The sequence below is a fragment of the Chiloscyllium plagiosum genome, unplaced genomic scaffold (genome assembly GCF_037043375.1).
Source record: "Chiloscyllium plagiosum isolate Xiang-an unplaced genomic scaffold, Cpla_swu_hap1 HiC_scaffold_10, whole genome shotgun sequence".
NCBI lineage: Eukaryota > Metazoa > Chordata > Chondrichthyes > Orectolobiformes > Hemiscylliidae > Chiloscyllium > Chiloscyllium plagiosum.
Genome location: NW_028270148.1, coordinates 92,857,934 through 92,877,323, shown reverse-complemented (window position 1 = coordinate 92,877,323; position 19,390 = coordinate 92,857,934). Strand labels below are relative to the sequence as shown.

At 38.7% G+C, this 19,390-nt stretch overlaps 1 protein-coding gene across 3 annotated transcripts in view; it reads left to right on the top strand.

Moving 5' to 3' along the window:
- Nucleotides 1–19,390, top strand: part of gins1 (GINS complex subunit 1 (Psf1 homolog)) — a 38,304-nt gene that overhangs the window by 8,586 nt on the left and 10,328 nt on the right. For 2 of the 3 annotated variants that reach the window (XM_043696426.2, XM_043696425.2), the window contains exons 2-4: nt 11,769–11,833; nt 16,147–16,245; nt 18,005–18,095. In XM_043696426.2, coding sequence (XP_043552361.1) covers nt 11,799–11,833; nt 16,147–16,245; nt 18,005–18,095 — 225 coding nt within the window. In that variant the 5' untranslated portion in view covers nt 11,769–11,798. The remainder of the gene's footprint in view (nt 1–11,768; nt 11,834–16,146; nt 16,246–18,004; nt 18,096–19,390) is intronic. The other variant, XM_087991560.1, reaches the window with a different exon arrangement.

Sequence of the window (19,390 nt, the reverse complement as noted above, 5' to 3'; positions counted from 1 at the left end):
GTGCATCTACTATCTCTATAAGTGTTTCCTTTAAAATCTTAGCATCAGGGGTGGCACAGTGGCTCAGTGGTTAGCATTGCTGCCTCTTAGCGCCAGAGATCTGGGTTTGATTCAGCCTTTGGTGATAATGTGGACTTGTCATGTTCCCCCCACATCCACTTGGGTTTCTGCTAAATGCTCCGAAATCCTCCCATTGCAAAGATGTGCAGGTTGGGTGGATTGGCCATCCTAAATTGTCTATAGCATCCAGAATGTGCAAGTTACATGGAATAGCAATAGTAAATGTGAGGTTATGGGGATATGGTAGGGTCTGAGTGGGATGCTGTTCAGAGGGTCAGTGCAGACTGGCTGGCCTCTTTCTAAAATGTAGGGATTCTGTCTTATCGGTCTTTAGCCTCATTAGTTTCCCCAGCGCTTTTCTTCCAGTGATGGTTATTGTATTTATTTCCTTTCTTCCTTTTGTATTTTGAATATTTAGTAATTTTGGGATGCTATCAGTGTCTTCTACTCTAACAACACATGCAAAGTATTTCTTCAATTCCTCTGCTGTTTCCTGATTCCCCATTACTATTTCCCCAGCCTCCTTTTCTAAGGGGCCAACTACTTGCCTCTTAAATTGGTGTTCTGATATTCAAATATTCTGGCATACACTTTCGTTGTCACTTGTTTAAATCTTGACTACACCCAGCCATCGTATTATTTGCTTTCAGAGATAAGAATTTACAAACAAAGAAAAGTATAGTGTGTGTTTGCATGAACAGAAATTTTTTGCCACATTGTTTATTCAGAATTGCTGATCATTTAAGACAGGATAACAAAGTACTGTCTGATTGGTCTGGGATTTGGCAGTTGACCTTCATTGTAGCAGTTTGACAAAGATTTAGCTGTAGCATCCGACCAGCTGGCCTTAATGTACTATTTCAATGCCTGCAATCTCTACCTTTTAAAAATAAAATTGCAAGTTCAGTTATTTAAAGCATACTTTTAATTTCCATAATAGAAGATGATCTGAAACGTAACCTGAAAGAAATCATCTCAAACTACGTCATGCTTTGCTTAGATACCAACAGGAGTAATGTCCAGCCTTTGCTATTCTTGAACAATTGTCATATCAAAGTATTGGATAATCATCAAATGAGAATGTTGCATATCCCTTCTGTCAAAGAACTAATGTATGATGAAAATTATGAAAAATGTGGGCTTTTCCACATTGAAGAAATATAACTTAAAGGTAGGATTAGAATAATGCGTGTGTATCTTAATATTTTGTATGTTTCCATAATTCTCCTATACAATGCTTTACTTCCTGTTTCCATATTGTTGCTACGGCTCTAATTTAAAGTGGTAATTTTTCCAAGTTTTTTATTTTTGTTAAAATGGAAACTGTTGACACAAAATTGTTTTTGTAGTTTCTTCCTTTTTTATTACTGAAAAAAGACAAAGCTTTTTGTCTTGCTCTCACCAGAATGGTTAAGAGAATGTCAAGAGAAAATAACATTTTTTAACGGGCCAGGTCTGACCCCTCAATATTTTAAGCAGGTAGCCCAGACCGTAACTTTGCTATTTATTTTAGGTAAGTGTATAGTGGATATTCTTGGAGTGAATTAGCTGATTTGGTTGCCAAGTTTTAAACAAACAGAATTTATTTACAAAATTATGGAATGAAACAAAGAACAGAAAATAGAATACCAGATGACTTAACCTATCTAAAAACCCGACAGACTATCCCACCGTAATGATGCTGTTCTGAAAATACCTGCAACGGTCCCAATAAACATCCCTTAGCACAAAGAGTAAAAATGAAAGCCCTCACTTTCTCCTAAAAATAAAACCTACCAGGGCTTACAGGTTTGAAGTTAGAGAGATAGAATACCCGGCTAGACTTGCCCCAGCTGTCTTTCTTCACACACACTGCTGCTGAACTGACTCAAAAACTCTAATCAAAGTGAGCTGCCACTTCCCTTTGTTTATACTGGTTTTTGTTAAGACATGAAAGACTTAGGCTGGAGAACCAACATTGTGATACCCTCCCCCCCCCCCCCCCCCAAAAAAAAAGTGAACAATCAATATCCAAAGCTAGTTTCAATTTTCAAAACTCCAAAACACACACATATATTCACTGACTACAAACGTGAAAACATGCACGATTACATTTAGATTCAGTTTGTGGTTCTCCCACCACTGAATGCCGCCATCTCTCATTAGAGTCTTGATAATGCATCGGCGGTCACATTTTCTCGACTTGCCACGTGCACAATTTTCAAATTGAATGGCTGTAACACCAGTCTCCATTTAAACAGTCTGGCATTTTTGTCCTTCAATTTCTCTACAAATTTCAATGAGTTATAATCAGTGTATACAATTGTCTCAGATGCATTGCTGGTAATATAAACACCGAAATGTTGTACTGCCAGCACCAAGCTCAAAGTGTTTTTCTCAATTGTCAAATATTTCTATTCCGTTCAGCTTCCTGGAGAAATACATTTAAGTCTTTCTATCTTCTTGTCATCCTGCAGGAATACAGCACTGACACCCACATCACACTCATCGATCACCACACCTGATTATACAAAGCCTTTCAAAGTGGCTAATACTGGTGCAGTGGTTAATACTGTCTTCAGGTTGTCAAACGCCTTCTGTCCGCTGAAACCTCTTGTCTTTTTTTAAGCAACTCCGTGATTGGAACAGTCACACTGCTAAACTTCGGCGCAAACTTTTGATAAAATCCACTCAATCCCAGGAACGGTAGTACTGGTCTTTTTGTCGACAGTATGGGAAATTCCCTAATTACTTTTCTTTTCACATCCCGTGGGGCCATTTGTTCATTTCCAATAGCATGGCCCAGGAAGCTGACTTGGGCTTTGGCAAATTCACTTTTAGGTAGGTTTACCACCAAGCTTGTCTTCCAAAGTCAATTGAACAAGTCTGATAAATGTTGTAAATGTTCCTTCTATGTGTAACTAAAATTCACCAGCTCACCGATGTACATGACAGTTGGGCAGTCCCGCAATGATCTTTATTAGTTAGTCTCTGAAATGTGGCTGGAGTGTTTTTCATACCAAATGACATGACTTTAAGCTGATACAGTCCATTTGACATTACGAAAGCTGAAATTGCCTTTGCTCTTTCTGACAGTGGTACTTGTCAGTAGCCTCTGAGCAAGTCCAATTGAGAAATCTAAGTTGCTTGCCCCACCTTTTCAACACAGTCTTCCAAACACAGAATTGGATATGCATCAGTCTTTGTAACTGCATTGACTTTGTGATAGTCCACACATAACTGTTGGGTATCATCTGGCTTTGGCACCATTACTATAGGTGAGCTCCAGTCACTGTAACTCACTTCGATTATGTCGTCTTGGAGTATGAGTTCAATCTCCTTCTGAAATTGTGCCAACTTTAGAGGGTTATGGCTATAAGGATTTTGCTTAATCAGAACAGCATCTTCTATATCTACATCATGCACAATTAGGTTAGTAATTCCCAGCTAATTTCCACATATCTGCATGATAGTAATAACTCTTTCAGGTCACTTCAATTTTTCTCAGGAAGGTAATTCAATAATTTATCCCAATTTTTGACAACTTCCTCATTGTCTAATTTAATTAAGGGAATGTCCAATTCAGAATCCTCTGAACTTGGTTCTTCCCTCTGTGTTGTAATCAATAACACTTTCTACTTTCCTTTCCCGTCTGGAGTCCCTATCAAGTAGTTCACCTCACTCAATTTCCTTTTGATTTTAGAAGGTCTACTGAAGCTTGCTTTTGAAGGTTCACCTATTACTGTAAGTAACACTAATACATTATCCCCAACAGCAGAATTGCGAATTTTTGATTTCTTGTCTGCTTCCTGTTTCATTACATGCTGCAATATTTTTAAATGCTGTCTAGCCAACTCTCAAGCTCTAATTATTCATTTTCTCAAATTGGACACACAGTCCAAATGCATGGTCTCTGAATTCTGACTTAATAACTTCTCCTTAATCAATTTTTATACTCTCACTTCATGCCCAAAAACTAATTCAAGTGGACTGAATTTGGTGGATTCATTTAGTGCATCTCTAATCGCAAAAAGCACAAATGGAATTCCCTTATCCCAATCATTTGGATAGTCCTGACTATAAAGCTTCAACATGGTCTTTAGGGTTTGATGCCACTTTTCTAGTACTCTGGATGGTATGCAGTAGATTGAATTGTTTTATTTCTAAGCAGTCCATAACTTCCTTGAACTATAGTTTGGATGTGACGTTTGACCCTTGACCTGACTATATCTCTATTTGTTGTCTGTGTCTAGTAAAAAATTTGAGTAATTTCTCTACAACCCTTTTTAGCTGTGATAGTGTAATGGGTCGGCCTCTGGAAATCTAGTCAATACATCCATTATTGTTAACAAATACTGATTTCCACTTTTTTTGTTTGTGATAGGGGACCTACACAATCAATTAAGGACCCTTGTAAAAGGGTCCTTAAATGCTGGAATAGGTTTTATTACCGTCAATTACCTGACATGTATGGCACATCTGGCAAAATTCAACTACATCCTCGAGTGGTCCAGGCCAGTAGAAATGTCTTTGTATTTTAGCCTGTGTTTTCCTCATTCTTAAATGACCTCCAAGTGGTAGCACATGCACCACTCGCAACTCTTCCCTTCTCCACCCCACTGGTAAGATAATTTGATGAACTTCTGCCGACTTCTCATCTGCCTGATTGTGTGATGGTCTCCATTTCTTCATTAAGACATCATTTTTCAGTTAATAACACTCAGGGATACATTCAGATTCCTTCTCTATTTATGCCTTTTGATATAACTGCTTTAAATTTTCATCTTTCTGCTGTAACTCAGAGTTTTGCAGAGCTAAAGATATTTGCATGATTACCTATTTGCTCCTGTTTTGTCTCAATGATCTGATCAAACACCGTCTCTGCTCATGCCACTTCAGATTCCTTATGTACACCGTTTGATCTCTCTTGTTTCAACTGGTGACTCTGTGACCTCGTTTCAACACAATCGGAAGATTCTAGGGTAAAAATCCTGCATTGTTTCAGTTACCCGAGTCTCCACTGGCTTTTCAACCACAGTAGGTGGTACCCCTACCGGTGAATCAGCTGTATCATTTGCAAGGACAAATTGTATTCTTGGAGCTGAGAGTTTGTCCAGTACTCCTATCACACATTCTCCACTCTTTTCTGGACAGTCTAGCCTCACTTTACCTAATTGTGCGCTTTTTGTCTCACCACGAATTCCCGTTACACGTACCTTGTCTGGCGAAAGTCCTTCAGGAATACATATCTCCTCATCTTTCAGCATCACGGGCTGAGAGGATCCTGAGTCCCTTAATATTGTAACCCGCTACTCCTGGCCTATGTGAATAAACTTTACCTTTGCAGATATATTTTCTAAGCAGGTCTGGCACTTCCTCCTTAACCAATCAGCTTGTAAACTCTGATGCAGCTTTCTCCCATTCCAAAAAAAAACTCCCAGACTTGTTCGGTTTTCCTCCATCTGGCTTGTTCCTAGTCCACCAACACTGATTTCACATGGCCTACTTTATTACAATGAAAACACGAGAGCTTTTCACCTTTGTCCCCTTCAAAGGTTTCGTTTTTACCCTGTGGTGAGTCAGCTTCATGATCTTCACTGAGATCTACCTTTCCCTTTCCACGTAAGGATTTCTCTTTGCCACAATTTATAGCCCTTGTGGACTGAAATTGATTCTGGGAGCCAAACCATGTTTTATGGAGCAACTCATTCATCAGCCACTTCAACTGCTAACCTTGCCGTTTTAACTCTGCTCTTCCACATGAGTTTGCACTACATCAGCCAGTGAATTTTTGAACTCTTCCAATATAATTGTCTCTCTAAGAGCATCATAAATTTGCTCTTTTTAAAGCTGTTATCCACCGATCAAAATTACTTTGTTTGATCCTTTCAAACTCGATGTACGTTTGACCAGGGTCCCTACTTAGGTTCCTGAAACGTTGTCTATAGGCTTCTGGTACAAGCTCATATGCACTTAAGCTAGCTTTTTTCACTTCCTCATACTCCCCAGATAGCTCCTCTGATAATTATGCGAATACCTCACTAGCTCTACCTAGAAGTTTGGTTTGGATCAACAAAACCCACATGGTCACTGGCCACTGCATTTGTTTAGCCACTTTTTCAAGTGAGATGAGAAAAGCTTCAATATCCTTCTCATCAAATCTAGGCAATGCTTGAACGGACTTAAATAGTTTTTCACCAGGCTTTTGACTACCAGGGGCTTGCTGCTCCTCACTCTCTTCTTCACTAAGTCTACCTTCAGCCTTGTTTTAAAAAATTCTCAAGGTCAGGTTTGTAGGAGAGTAGTCTGACACAGAACAAACGACCAAGAGGCGAGACTGCTAGAATATGGGCATTTTATTCCCCGCAGCGTCGCACAACGGGTCTGGCTTATACTCACTCTACATGTTACAAAAACTGGGAGCCGTCAGTTCTCGTAGAGCGGTTGCCAACAACCCACGCTCGGCGGTTAAACGTAACCCCGGAGCAGACTCACCGAACTGGAGACTTTTTCAGCTGATATACTCTTTTCCAGATATAAACATTCATGTGAACAGCAGAGCAAGGCTAAAAAACACATTCCATTCTGGTTACATACAGATAAGAAGATTCACACGGGACTAAGCAACACCTCCATTCCGGTTAGATTCACACATGTATTGGGACATAATTTTTAACCGTTTCACCACATTCCACTGCTTGGAATTTTACACCACAAGCCTTCATCTCCATCTTTTTAAGCTGATTTTCCTTTCAATGTCATTTTCTGAAGTTCAAACTCTTTTTCTTTCTCTTCCCTGGTCAAAAGTCCTTTGTTCTTTTTCTTTTCCAATTTTCATCATAACTCCAACTGTTTCATTTCTGCTTCTAACTGAAGCTTCTTCTTTTGAAATTGAATTTTAGTTATCTCTACAGGTCCTGATGGGGCTTCCATCAAATTTAAATGCTGAGCGACTGCTGCAATCATCTCCTATTTCCTCACATTAGGAGGTAACTTCAGCTTGTTTACTAATTCCCACAGCTTGGTCTTTATTTGCCTTTTGTAAAGCTCCCAGAGGTCAATTCTTCCACCTCCATAATCTCCTTTGTGACTGAAAGAGCCATTGCTATCAAAGTGCTGTTTAAGCCAACCATATCAACACCTGAAATAAAAGGCAGTACCACCTGCCACTCGCTGCTATGGAGCAGGCCCGATCCCTGAAAACATTTGTATGCAGGTAGCCCAGACTGTAACTTTGTTTTGGGTAAGTGTATAATGGATATTCCCGGATTGAAATAGCTAATTCGACTGCCAGGTTTTAAACAAACAATTTATTTACAAAATTATGGAATGAAACACAAAGCACAGAAAATAGAATACTGGATAACTTATCCTAGCAAAAACCCCGACAGACTATTCCAACTTAATGGTGCTGTTCTGAACATACTTGTAACAATCCCAATAATCACATCCCTTCGCACAAAGAGTAAAAATGAAGCAAAACAGGGCTCACAGGCTTTAAGTTAGAGAGATAGAGTACCCGGGTGGACTTGTCCCAGCAGCCTTTCTTTACATGCACTGCTGCTGCACTAAGTCAAAAACTCTAATCTAAATGAAGGCTAGCTACACAGCATGCTTGCTACACCCTTTTGATTATACCTTTTTTTTTAAGACAACAGAACGGTAGGAGTAATCTATATGGACTTCAGTAAGGCGTTTGACAAGATTCCCCATGGGAGACTGGTTAGCAAGGTTAGATCACATGAAATACAGGGAGAACTAGCCACTTGGATACAGAATTGCCTCATAGGTAGAAGACAGAGAGTGTTGGAGGGTCATTTTTCAGACTGGAGGCCTATGACCAGTGGAGTGCCACAAGGATGATTTGGATGTGAGCATAAGAGGTAAAGTTAGTAAGTTGGCAGATGACACTAAAATTGGAGGTGTAATGGACAGCAAAGAAGGTTACCTCCGTTTACAGTGGAATCTTGATCAGATGGGCCAATGGGCTGAGAAGTGGCAGATGGAGTTTAATTCGGATAAATGTGAGGTATTGCAGTTTGGGAAAGCAAATCTTAGCAGGACTTATACACTTAATGGTAAGGTCCGAGGGAGTGTTGCTGAACAAAGAGACCTGGGAGTGCAGGTTCATAGCTCCTTGAAAGTAGAGTCGTAGGTAGATAGGATAGTGAAGGTGGCGCTTGGTATGCTTTCCTTTATTGGTCAGAGTATTGAATACAGGAATTGGGAGGTCATGTTGTGGCTGTACAGGACATTGGTTAGGCCACTATTGGAATACTGTGCAATTCTGGTGTCCTTCCTATTGGAAAGATGTAGTGAAATTTGAAAGGGTTCAGAAAAGATTTACAAGGATTTGCCAGAGTTGGAGGATTTGAGCTATAGGGAGAGGTTGAATAGATTAAGGCTATTTTCACTGGATCGTCGGAGGCTGAGGGGCGATAGAGGTTTATAAAATTATGAGGGGCATGGATAAGACAAATAGACAAAGTCTTTTTCCTGGGGTGAGGGAGTCCATGCTCTTGTACATGAAGTAGACATAGGGAATACCACTCCGATGAGACAACACCCCTATCGGCTTAATCCTTTCAGAGCCAGATGGGACCAGATGGGGTTAGAGGCCATGCCCGACGAGGACATCATTGAATCAAACCAGAGTGAGTAGAGTTCAACAATCGTCTCAGTTCCCAAACTGGATGGGACTCAACGATTCTGTGTGGATTTTCGGAAAGTCAACGCTGTTACAAAATCGGACTCCTATCCAGTTCCTAGATTGGAGGACTGTGTATCGAGAAAGTCGGACAAGCCAGTTACATCACCAAGTTTGACTTAATGTGTGGTTACTGGCAAATACCTTTATCAGAGCGAAAGAAATTTCTGTGTTTGTCACCCCAAATGGGCTATATCAGTTTAAATTGATGTCCTTTGGAATGAAGAATGCACCCGCCACTTTCCAAAGACTCATGAACAGAGTTGTGGCTGGGTTAACAAACTGTGCAGTCTATTTGGACGATGTAGTGATCTTTAATAAGTTCTTGAAAGATCACATGGTACAGTTGGCAGAGCTTTTTGAACGACTACGAAAAGCAAAACTCGTGATAAACTTAAATAAAACGGAATTCGCAAAAGTAGAGGTGATGGAAGATTGATCCTGCAGAATGCAAAGATGAAGGCCATCGAGGAATTTCCACAACCAACCTCAAAGAAAGAGGTGCTTCGATTCTTAGGACTCAGTGGATTCTATTGGAAGTTTGTTCCAAACTTCAGCAGCATTGTGGCACCATTAACTGATTTGCTGAAGAAGATCACACAATTTCGGTGGACAGAACAATGCCAGGAGGCATTCGTCCATTTGAAAGCCATATTAATCACCAAACCAGTTTTAGCTACACCAAACTTTTTTCAAAACCTTTTAAAGTCACCATCGATGCTAGTGATATAGGAGTTGGAGCTGTACTCCAAGAAGATGAGGATGGGATTGAACTGCCAGTTGGTTACTTTTCAAAGACAATCAAAATCCATCAGAGGAAATACTCCACAATCGAAAAGAAACTATTGAATTTGATACTGGCCTAACAACAATATGTCAAAGACTGTTGTGTATACAGATCACAATCCGCTTACATTATAGAATGCTTTAAAGACAAGAATAGGAGACTATTTCGTTGGAGGCTTTTGTTACAGACATCTAATTTACAGATCATACATGTTGCAGGTCATAAGAATGTAATTGCAGATACATTATCGCGGATTTAATTGAGTTTAGATGAGATTTGCATTTATTTAGTGGTATTTTTCACGAACATAGGTATATAGGAAGAAGTTTAGTGTTATGTGTTTAAAAAGTAGGGAAAAAATGAAGCCACCTTTCCATTATGATGTTTCATTGTTTCTTAAGGGGGAGGTGTTATGAAGTTGTGGGTGTACTGTACCTTTTAAGAGGGTTAAAAGCTAGCAAAACTACCTGACAGAACCTAGTGTACTTTTTTTAAAAAAAAAAGTAACATTTGGTCGAACAACTTGATTAGCTGGTTGCCTGGAAATGACAAAACAGATTTGAATTCGATCAATCAGTTTAAATTAAACCCCGAAAAATGCCAAACAGTTTGAATTTAGTATATTGACAATCTTAAAAGCCAATTACACAATCCAGTGTTTTGGGGGTATCAGACCAGGGAGCCAAGCCATCTGCATGTAAAAAGATTGCCTGAAAAATAGCTCTCTTGAAAGGTACCTTTATCGATCAGTAACCTGTAAAGCAGGATCTCCAAGAAGAAGAAAAGACGACTGAAATACAGAGAAGAATGAAAGCTGCCTGGTTTTGAGATAAGAAGTTTTGTTTTTGTAATTCTTAATCAGGGAGTTTTATCAGACTAGTATTGTAGAGGGGAAAGTAAAAGATAGGTTGTGAATAGTTGTTAATTATTCCGTTGTACTTTAAGAAGTAAAGTTTTTAATTTTTACATTAAATAGTTCTTGGCCCCTCAAACTTTCACCGATTACTGCATGGGATAAATCTTTTCTGTGTTACATTAAACAGGCACGTTTACCCCGTCTCGTAACACTGGCCAGACCAGCATTTATTACCCATTCCTAATTGAGTATGTGATCGTGAATTGCTTTCTTAATCAGTTTTTGGCATATATCATTCCAAACACACTGGCATTTAGATTTGAATCTCCTAACACTTCAATTTACCTGCAGAGGAATCTGTAAACGTTTTAGTGCAACCAATCTATCTTTCATCTTCCCAAAATGACTTAAGTTTTGGTCTTCAGGTGTGCACTGCCACTGGAGATTGATTAGCAAGATAATAAATAGAATGGCCAGGTAGACTCAAGTATTTTCAATTTAATTGCAACAGTAGGGCAGGAATACAATTTCCAACTGGTTAAAAGTATATACGGTTGAACTGAGGATGTTCTTCACGTAAGTCAATACAGGTTATTAAACATGACAGCACGGTTCAGGCTCTTTGGCCCTTCACTGCCTTTAGAATATAAACAGGATTGGGCTTGCTTGTGAATGTCTTTGTCTTTGTAAAGCCTTGTCAAATAGTCACCTGGGTAATTCATAAGCAGATATCTAGTGTTTGTAGTGCTCCATCCCAATAAGGATTCATTGTTTAAAGAAGTCATTATGAGAAACCTATTGTACTTGATAATAAATAAGTTCCAATTTTATGATCTTATAGAACTCAGCTTTGTCAATAGTAAGGGTAGAATGAACCTTTTGAGGTAGTGAACCAGCAGCCTGTTCTATACCTTGCTTGAGTTGCATATATTTCCTTGTTGGGGTTGTGTGTAAAATAAGTTCTCTGTTAAAGTAAAATAATAAACTGACTTAATAGTTTAAAAATGTGATCTAGCACTGAAAATATTTGAAGGGTAAAGGGGGAATATTAGTAAACAATATAACACTTGGGCTAGTGGTTGTGTCTCTAGTCATCCAAAAAATGAGAGTTAACTTCCAGCTCTGAGAATTTCATTGTATGTATACTTAGGGGCAAGATAGATGGGTAAATGAGGGAGGGAGGAATAGAGTAATAACTCTTCGATTAGGTTATGTAGGGAAGGTAAAGAAGAAACATTGGTTTAGACCATTTCAACCAAGTGGCCTGTTGAGAAAATTCACTCTGCCTCATGTGCTGAAGTTATGCTGCATCTGATTAAAATATGTGAAATCCACTGTAGAAATCTCAAATTTATCAGAATGGAATCTATTTCTTGCAGGAGGATGGTATCAGACAAGTTCTTGAAGAGATGAAAGCTTTGTATGAACAGAACCAAACTGATGTGTAAGTATTTTTTTATAACTCTTCTTATACTGATTTGCCTGGTGGAGAGTTGACTAATTTTTCAAGTGTAGTACCAAGGATAATGCATGAAAATTATAGAACAACTATTTTTAAAAACCATTCAACAGCCACTTCCAGCCCCTAACAGACTAGAACTTGTCTTTCTAGAAATCTATCTCAGGAAGGTTTGCAAATTGCAAGTTACTTGTGGTTTCATTAATGCTATTCAATTGAAGAATGTCATGTGGTAAAAGCAATCTCCAAATTGACAATGTAAACCAAGACCAGAACTTTCTTTGCAAGGAACTGAGATATTGTGTTATGAGATATCGTGTTATAGGCAATCTTTATTAACTCACTCACCAGTGCGCTATATTCATTAATACCAGGTTCCCATTCATTCATTCATAACCCTTTACTAACCCAATGTTTACTATCACCTGGTTTCTTTCATTTGTGCATAAAACTGCGGTCCAGATTTTTAAAAACAACCCTTTCAAACCTATTACTGCATTTTCAACCTTATCAGCCCTTACTGCAAGCAGTGTTTACCTCTGAACAAGTGTAGCATACAGAACAATACTATCCCCATCAAGTGTCCACGAAATATTATAATATTAACCAGGCCTCACCAACCATCTCCTGGACCTGAATATATTAAGTACCAGTTAAATACCTTTTAACCGGGCCCTTATCCCTTTAAGAAGCTAACTGTCAAAACAGTGCTTCCATGAAATTGGATGAATGAAACTCATACCAGCAAATAATAAATAAATCTCACAACCCAGCTGCAATAATCAGTTTAATATCCTTTATTCTTTTATTAAGTATAGGTACAATTTTTAACTTGCTTAGAGCATATAGGCCTAGCATTTTTATAAATATTTATTAACTTAAAAGACAAAAGGACTAACACCTAATTATGCAAGCAGATCAGACAGATGTCCCATCAGAAGTAACACCCAGCACTTAGCACATGTTTTAACCATTTCCTGTCTCCCAGGACAGAAGCCCTTCAAACCTTTGTGTTCTAGAGATTTTTAAAAAGTTACACCATAGTAATGGCATTTTAATATATGTAAAACTGTATAAAGGGGCTCTTGTAAGGACTGTATTTTGGGATTCTATTGCCTCTTCAAACTTGGGCTGTGATTTCTGGATAAAAGAGGCTCTTTTTGCCACTCCCCAATTCTGGTCGTTATTTCGAAATAGAACAGTAATGAGCAAATCTCATAAGGGGGTTATTAATTTTTTCAGTGTCTGAAAACCCCATCAACTATGCAAGTTGTTAAACTAAGTATTGAACAATGCTTCGCAATCATGCTTTACTTTTTCTCTTTTCCAAGCAAGTTTTCCAATACTGACAATCAGTATGAACTGTTTAAATCTATAAATCCCTTCAAAGTCTTGGTTTTATCCTTAGAAATTCATTAATTGGACAGCAGACAATTAAGATGCATCATTGATGCAGAGAAGGATCCATTTAGTATTTTGGTGCTTATGTAATTGATAGCTTAATAGAACTTCATATGGATTCATCAGTGCAAACATTGGATACTGTGAGAAATAACATTCATATCTTAAGAATGTTAATTTCTGAATCTTGTATAAGTATGTAGACAAACAAAAGTGTTAGTTATGCAATAATTGTTTTCTCACTTTAAAGGGGACAGTGAGTGATCATTGTTTTTTTTTGAAACTCCAGTTTTTGTCAAAAAGAAACCTAATGAGGTTGCAAGTTTGATCCCCAATACATCAGTACAAATCCTGGATCCTGTCCCCTTCAAACTACCACTGAAATAAATACAGAATTTGAATTGTTCAGCTAGTGTCAATGACCCTTGCTTAATAGCATCTTAATTTAGTTTGACAGATTTTTTATGTCTACTATTTACTTCAAGTTTAAATTGAACCTCATTGTGTTTTGAAATTAATTCCACTGGCCGTAATGTCCAGTACAAATGCTGTGCACAAGCCAGTCAATATGTACTTCCACTTTTGAAAGAGAGGTGGTGAGGAGCCTTACTCCATATTGGTTGACACTATAGCACAGTCACTATAGTAAGTGGCATTGTTAATCACCACACGTTTGACTATAGCCAAGGATTGTGCTGAGATAGACAAGTATGTATTTCACTCCGACCTTGAGCTACTGCTGTCACTGAGGGGACATTGCTAGAATAATTATGCCTGTGGTGAAAGGCTTATAAATCAAGCAGTGTTTTAATTTGGCAAGGACCCTTGAGCTCTTGAAACGCATTACTGAACCATACTGTTATGATCTTTGTTGAGGCCAATAATTTAATTTGAACCCTGAGTTAATAACTGAAAAAATTACACTATAAGATTTCATCTTTTTAAAAAAAGACTTGTGTTGTACAAGAGTTAAGGAAAGTACTTTTAATCGAACATAATTGCAAACACTTGTACTTTACACTTGAAAACTCAATAGAGCACTCCTCATTCTACTTGAATTGCCTTTCAAGAATTACCGTATCCTTTCCAAGATCTTGCAGATTCATTCAATTCACGTGGGAGCAAAATAAGTTATACCACAAATCTCCAAACTTCACTTTAATTATCATCCATGTTCTTGTCGGTCTCTGAATTATTTCTCGAAATCCTTCTATTTCCACTTGACCAGCCTAATTTTCCAACTCTTCTTTCAAGAACTATAGGTTTCACTGGAAATACCAGTATTTGGTCCCCATTCCTAATTGTCCTTGAAAGCATGCAAAGCCATTTCAAAGAACACTTAAGAGTCAACCACATTACTATTTGTTCAGAGATTGCACGTACAGGTGTATGCCAGTACATATAAGGATGACCGATTTCATTCTCCTTTCACCACCTCATGACTGGGGACTCCCTTGCTCAAGCATGAGCATCACTGCAGTTTTGCTGACTAAAGCAAACTTTGTTTTAAAAGGTGCCTTTATCAACCTGCACATTTGATAAACTGGCTAAAATCTTATACCTCAAATACCACAGTGTCAGAGTATTTATGCTGTAAATAAAGTGTAACAGTAATGTGTAAACCCCCTTCCTTAAGATTCTGTTACTCACTGTGTGTTTGACATTGATTTTAGGAGATGTGTTGATGTTTTTACATAGAATTTTGAGGGATATTGATATTTGCTTGGTTAGGGTTTACTGCGATTATGTGTATCTCTTGATTATCCGGAATATTCGATCAGCCAGCGCACTCCTGTTCCTATAGGTGCTGGTTAATAAAAAGCATGCAGTAACTTTAAGTTGGGGGATAAAAAACTGGTTCCTGACCGCCTTCCTGCTTCTGGTCTCCAGCGCCTGCCCCAGACTCAGATTTTAACTGCCTGCTTTTTGTAATAAATCGCACAGATAAAATCGAAAAACAAAAAAAACCTCCCCTTGATTTATCCCAATAGCAATGTGACATTCTTGGGATGTCCCGTGCCCTTTTGTTCTTGGAAACCATAGGAACAATTCAACTTCTTCTTATTGAGACAGCTCATCTCTACCTGGAAGGTAATCCAATGTTTAGTTTTTCATACTTCCCACAATGACCTCCTTAAACAAGCAAAGAACTTGCAGAACGTTTCAGGGGACACCCACACCAACCAACCCAACTGCCCCGTAGCTGAACACTTTAACTCCCCCTCCCACTCCGCCAAGGACATGCAGGTCTTTGGCCTCCTCCAACGCCAGACCATGGCAACACAGCTCCTGGAGGAAGAGCGCCTCATCTTCCGCCTAGGAGCCCTCCAACCACAAGGGATGAATGCAGATTTCTCCAGCTTTCTCATTTTCCCTCCCCCCACCTTTTCTCAGTCCCAACCTCAGACTCAGCACCGCCTTCTTGACCTGCAATCTTCTTCCCGACCTCTCCGCCCCCGCCCCCTCTCCAGCCTATCACCCTCACCTTAACCTCCTTCCACCTATCGTATTCCCAATGCCCCTCCCCCAAGTCCCTCCTCCCTACCTTTTATCTTTAGTCTGCTTGGCACACCTTCCTCATTCCTGAAGAAGGGCTTATGCCTGAAATGTCGATTCTCCTGTTCCTTTGCTGCCTGACCTGCTGCGCTTTTCCAGCAACACATTTTCAAGCTCTGATCTCCAGCATCCGCAGTCCTCACTTTCGCCTAAAGATCATTGTTTGACTTGTAATTGTTCTGTGCTGCGTATTTTTATTATATTTAATACCTGCCTTTGAAGCTAGCTTTTCACTATGTTCTGGAATAATGTACCTGTTTCATAGACAAAATGTTAGATTGTCAGCCAGTGAGGATAGTAATCAAAACAAGTCTGTACATTGTGTTCTGTTTCCTTTGTAGGAATGAGGCTAAATCTGATGGCAGGACAGACTTAATCCCAACAATCAAGTTTCGCCACTGCTGTTTGCTGAGGAATAAACGCTGTATTTTAGCATATCTGTATGTCATATTTATTATGGGATCTTGTGGTTCTGAACTTAATCTTTATATTAGATTGCCTTTCTATTCTTCAGTTCTGTAATGCAATATAATCAAAAGTAAATCGTCATGGTGCAATTTTACGCATTATTTCAAGTTGTAAAAGCACCTTAACTTTCTGCTGCTAACATGCAATTAATGATTGACATCTATACATATTAAATTTATTCCAGCTGCTGTTTGGTTAGTTAGTGACTGTTAGTTTGATTTTAGGAGATTTTTGGATATGACCAGTGACTGAGGGACCATCCTTTAACAGATTATTTTGAAATCTTTTTAGAAAGTGGCATTTGCTAAGATACAATTCTGTCTAACATGAACCTGGAACATTGATATTAGGATAAGATACTAGAGTCCATGCACACCATCACAAGTTGTAGAAAGGTACAGCACAGAAGGGGGCCATTCTGCCCTCAGTTGCTGCTGGCACTCTGCAACTCAAGTAATCTCACATTCCTACCTTTTCCTGTATGCATTTGTTTTTTTCTCTTCTGGTGATTATCCAATTGTGTTTTGAAAGCCTTAATTTGGTCTGCCTACACCATTCTCAGTGCATTCCATATCCTAATCACTTGCTGTGTCTAAAACACAAACACAGCAAAAGAGTGTTTTCTTCACGTCACTGTTGTATCTTTTCTCAAATATCTTAAATTGCTGTCCTCTGCATGTGATCTAGTATTGCTATATGAAGATAGATTGTTTTATGATTTCACAGTAGCCAAAGAAAAGGATGTAAGAACTTAGGGAAGGAATTCTAGAATTTTGGCTAGGGCAGATCAATAAAGGTGAGGCAAAGGACTTGGAGGATACACGAGAGGCCAATATTGGAGGAATGCAGAATTGTAAAACTGGATCAGGCTATAAAGATGGTAAGGAGTAGACTAGACTTTTAAGACCCTTATTGAGGTGCTTTTCAACAGTGGTTCTCTGAAAAGGACTATGAAGGGATCGATCTACTGATTTCCATGGCTGTTGTCAGGGAAGGACAACTTTGGGATCCAGAGTTAAATAGATTGACAAAGGTACTGCAGTTTTTTTTTTAAATAAGAAAGCCATTGTGGATAGGTGTCTTCTGAAGAACAGAAATGAAAGCAATGAGGTTATGACAACATTCAGGCTTGGACTGAGACTAGGTAAGCCAACGCTTGTATCACAAAAGAGAGTCTAACCATTTCCATTGATGAAAACCCCACCAGCAGTATTAAGGGGGGTTACCATTAACTGGACCAGCCACGTAAATATTAACACCATAAGCAAATCATAGGCTAAGAATTTTAGTGAGTAACTGGCACTAGACTCCAGTCTATTCATCAGCTCCAAGTTACGCAAGTCAGGAAAGAGATAAAATATTCAAGTGGAGAAACAAATTACTGTGGATACAGGAATTCATAAATAAAAACAAAATCTTATAAATATTCAAAAAGTCAGATACCATTTGTTTCTCTCTACAAATGCTTCCTGAACTGCTGAGTGTTTCTAGCATTTCAGTTTTTACTTGAAATATTCCCAACTTGCTTGAATAAGTGCAGTTCCAGCAAAACTCACGAAATTTGACAGTCGTCCAGGACTAAGCAGCCCAATTGATGAGCATCATGTTTACCACTAAAATTTCAGGCAGTGATGTAGGTACCACCTACACGATGTAACAAACGTTTAAAGAGGAGGAGAAACTGGAGCATAAAGGATTCAGCTAAAACACAATTTGTCGTCTTCTCCGCAGATATGACCGTCTATTGCGAATTCGATCATTGAGGTGGGAATATGGAAGTGTTCTACCATCGAGAATTCGGTTCCACTTTGCTGCTGAGGAGGTATGGCTGTTTTATAATAGAATGTCAGAGCCTAAAACTGAATGAGGAAAAACTGTTTATAGTCCTTCCAACTCTGCCTGGACTCTTTTAGTGTCGCACACTAATTTAGTTTTGGTCATTCATGGAATCATTGATATTTCAATATTAGAGCAGGTCATTTTCCACACCTTGGGTAAAGACTGTAGTTCCATTTATTAGTTCTTAATTCTCTTCCATTTTAATATTATGCCAATACATATTAGGCAACTGAAAAGTTTGAATGATGGTGTAGGATTGAAGAAGCACCTTAAAGCAAGGAAAAGAGTTCCAGAGAAGTGGGATCTGGGCAGCTGATCTCAAAAGAGGAGAGGCAGTTGTTATTATTTGCTGCTGATGTCAATACTGAACAAGTCAAGGATTTATAACTTCATTAAATGGATGTAAACAAAACAAACCTGAATCTTCTGCACCAAGCTTGAAATAACTCCACAAATTAAAACCACGTCTTCCCCTTGACATGCAAATTATGATTTAAATATGAAGGATATTGTGTTAAAAACATATAGGTGTGTCAGGGAGGTTTGCAGGGGTGATGACCTGTAAAGGACAGGGGAGGATTTAAACATGAGGAAGACTTTTTTTAAATTTGAGTGATTAAATGGCCAGGAGTAGTGACAAATGACTAATATGATGGTGATACAGACAGAAAGGTTTTGGGTGTGGTAGAGTTTCTGCAGAGGTGGAAAGCCAATATGGAATGTATTGATGTACTGTAGATGAGTGGAGGAATGATAAAAGCGCATGAGAGAATTTCAGTTGGCACTGAATTCCGATGGAACAGAGGTGAGCAGTGAAGTGTAGGTGAATGTAGATTAGTGATGATGAAACTTGTAAGAATTGTAATCTGAAGAGATCAGTTTAGAACTTCAAAAGGACACATACAGGTGTAGGCAGATGAGTAGCAGATGGGTTTTTAGTGCAGAGAAGTGTGAGGTGATAGATTTTGATAGGAAGAACATTGAAAGACAGTACAAAATAGGGAATTCAATTCTAAAGCAGAGGGTTCTGCGTGTATGTGTACACAGATTGCTGAAGGTGGCATGATATTTAAGAGTAATTAATAAAGTAATCCTTAGTTGTATTAATAGGGACATACAGTACAAGAGCAAGGAGTTTATGTTGCATATAAAACGCTTGTTAGACCTCAGTTGGATTGTTGTATACAGTAATTGATGCCACATTATAGGAAGGATGTTAATTCATTGAAGAGAGTCCAGAAGCAATTTACAAGAATGGCTCCAAGAATGAGAATTTTC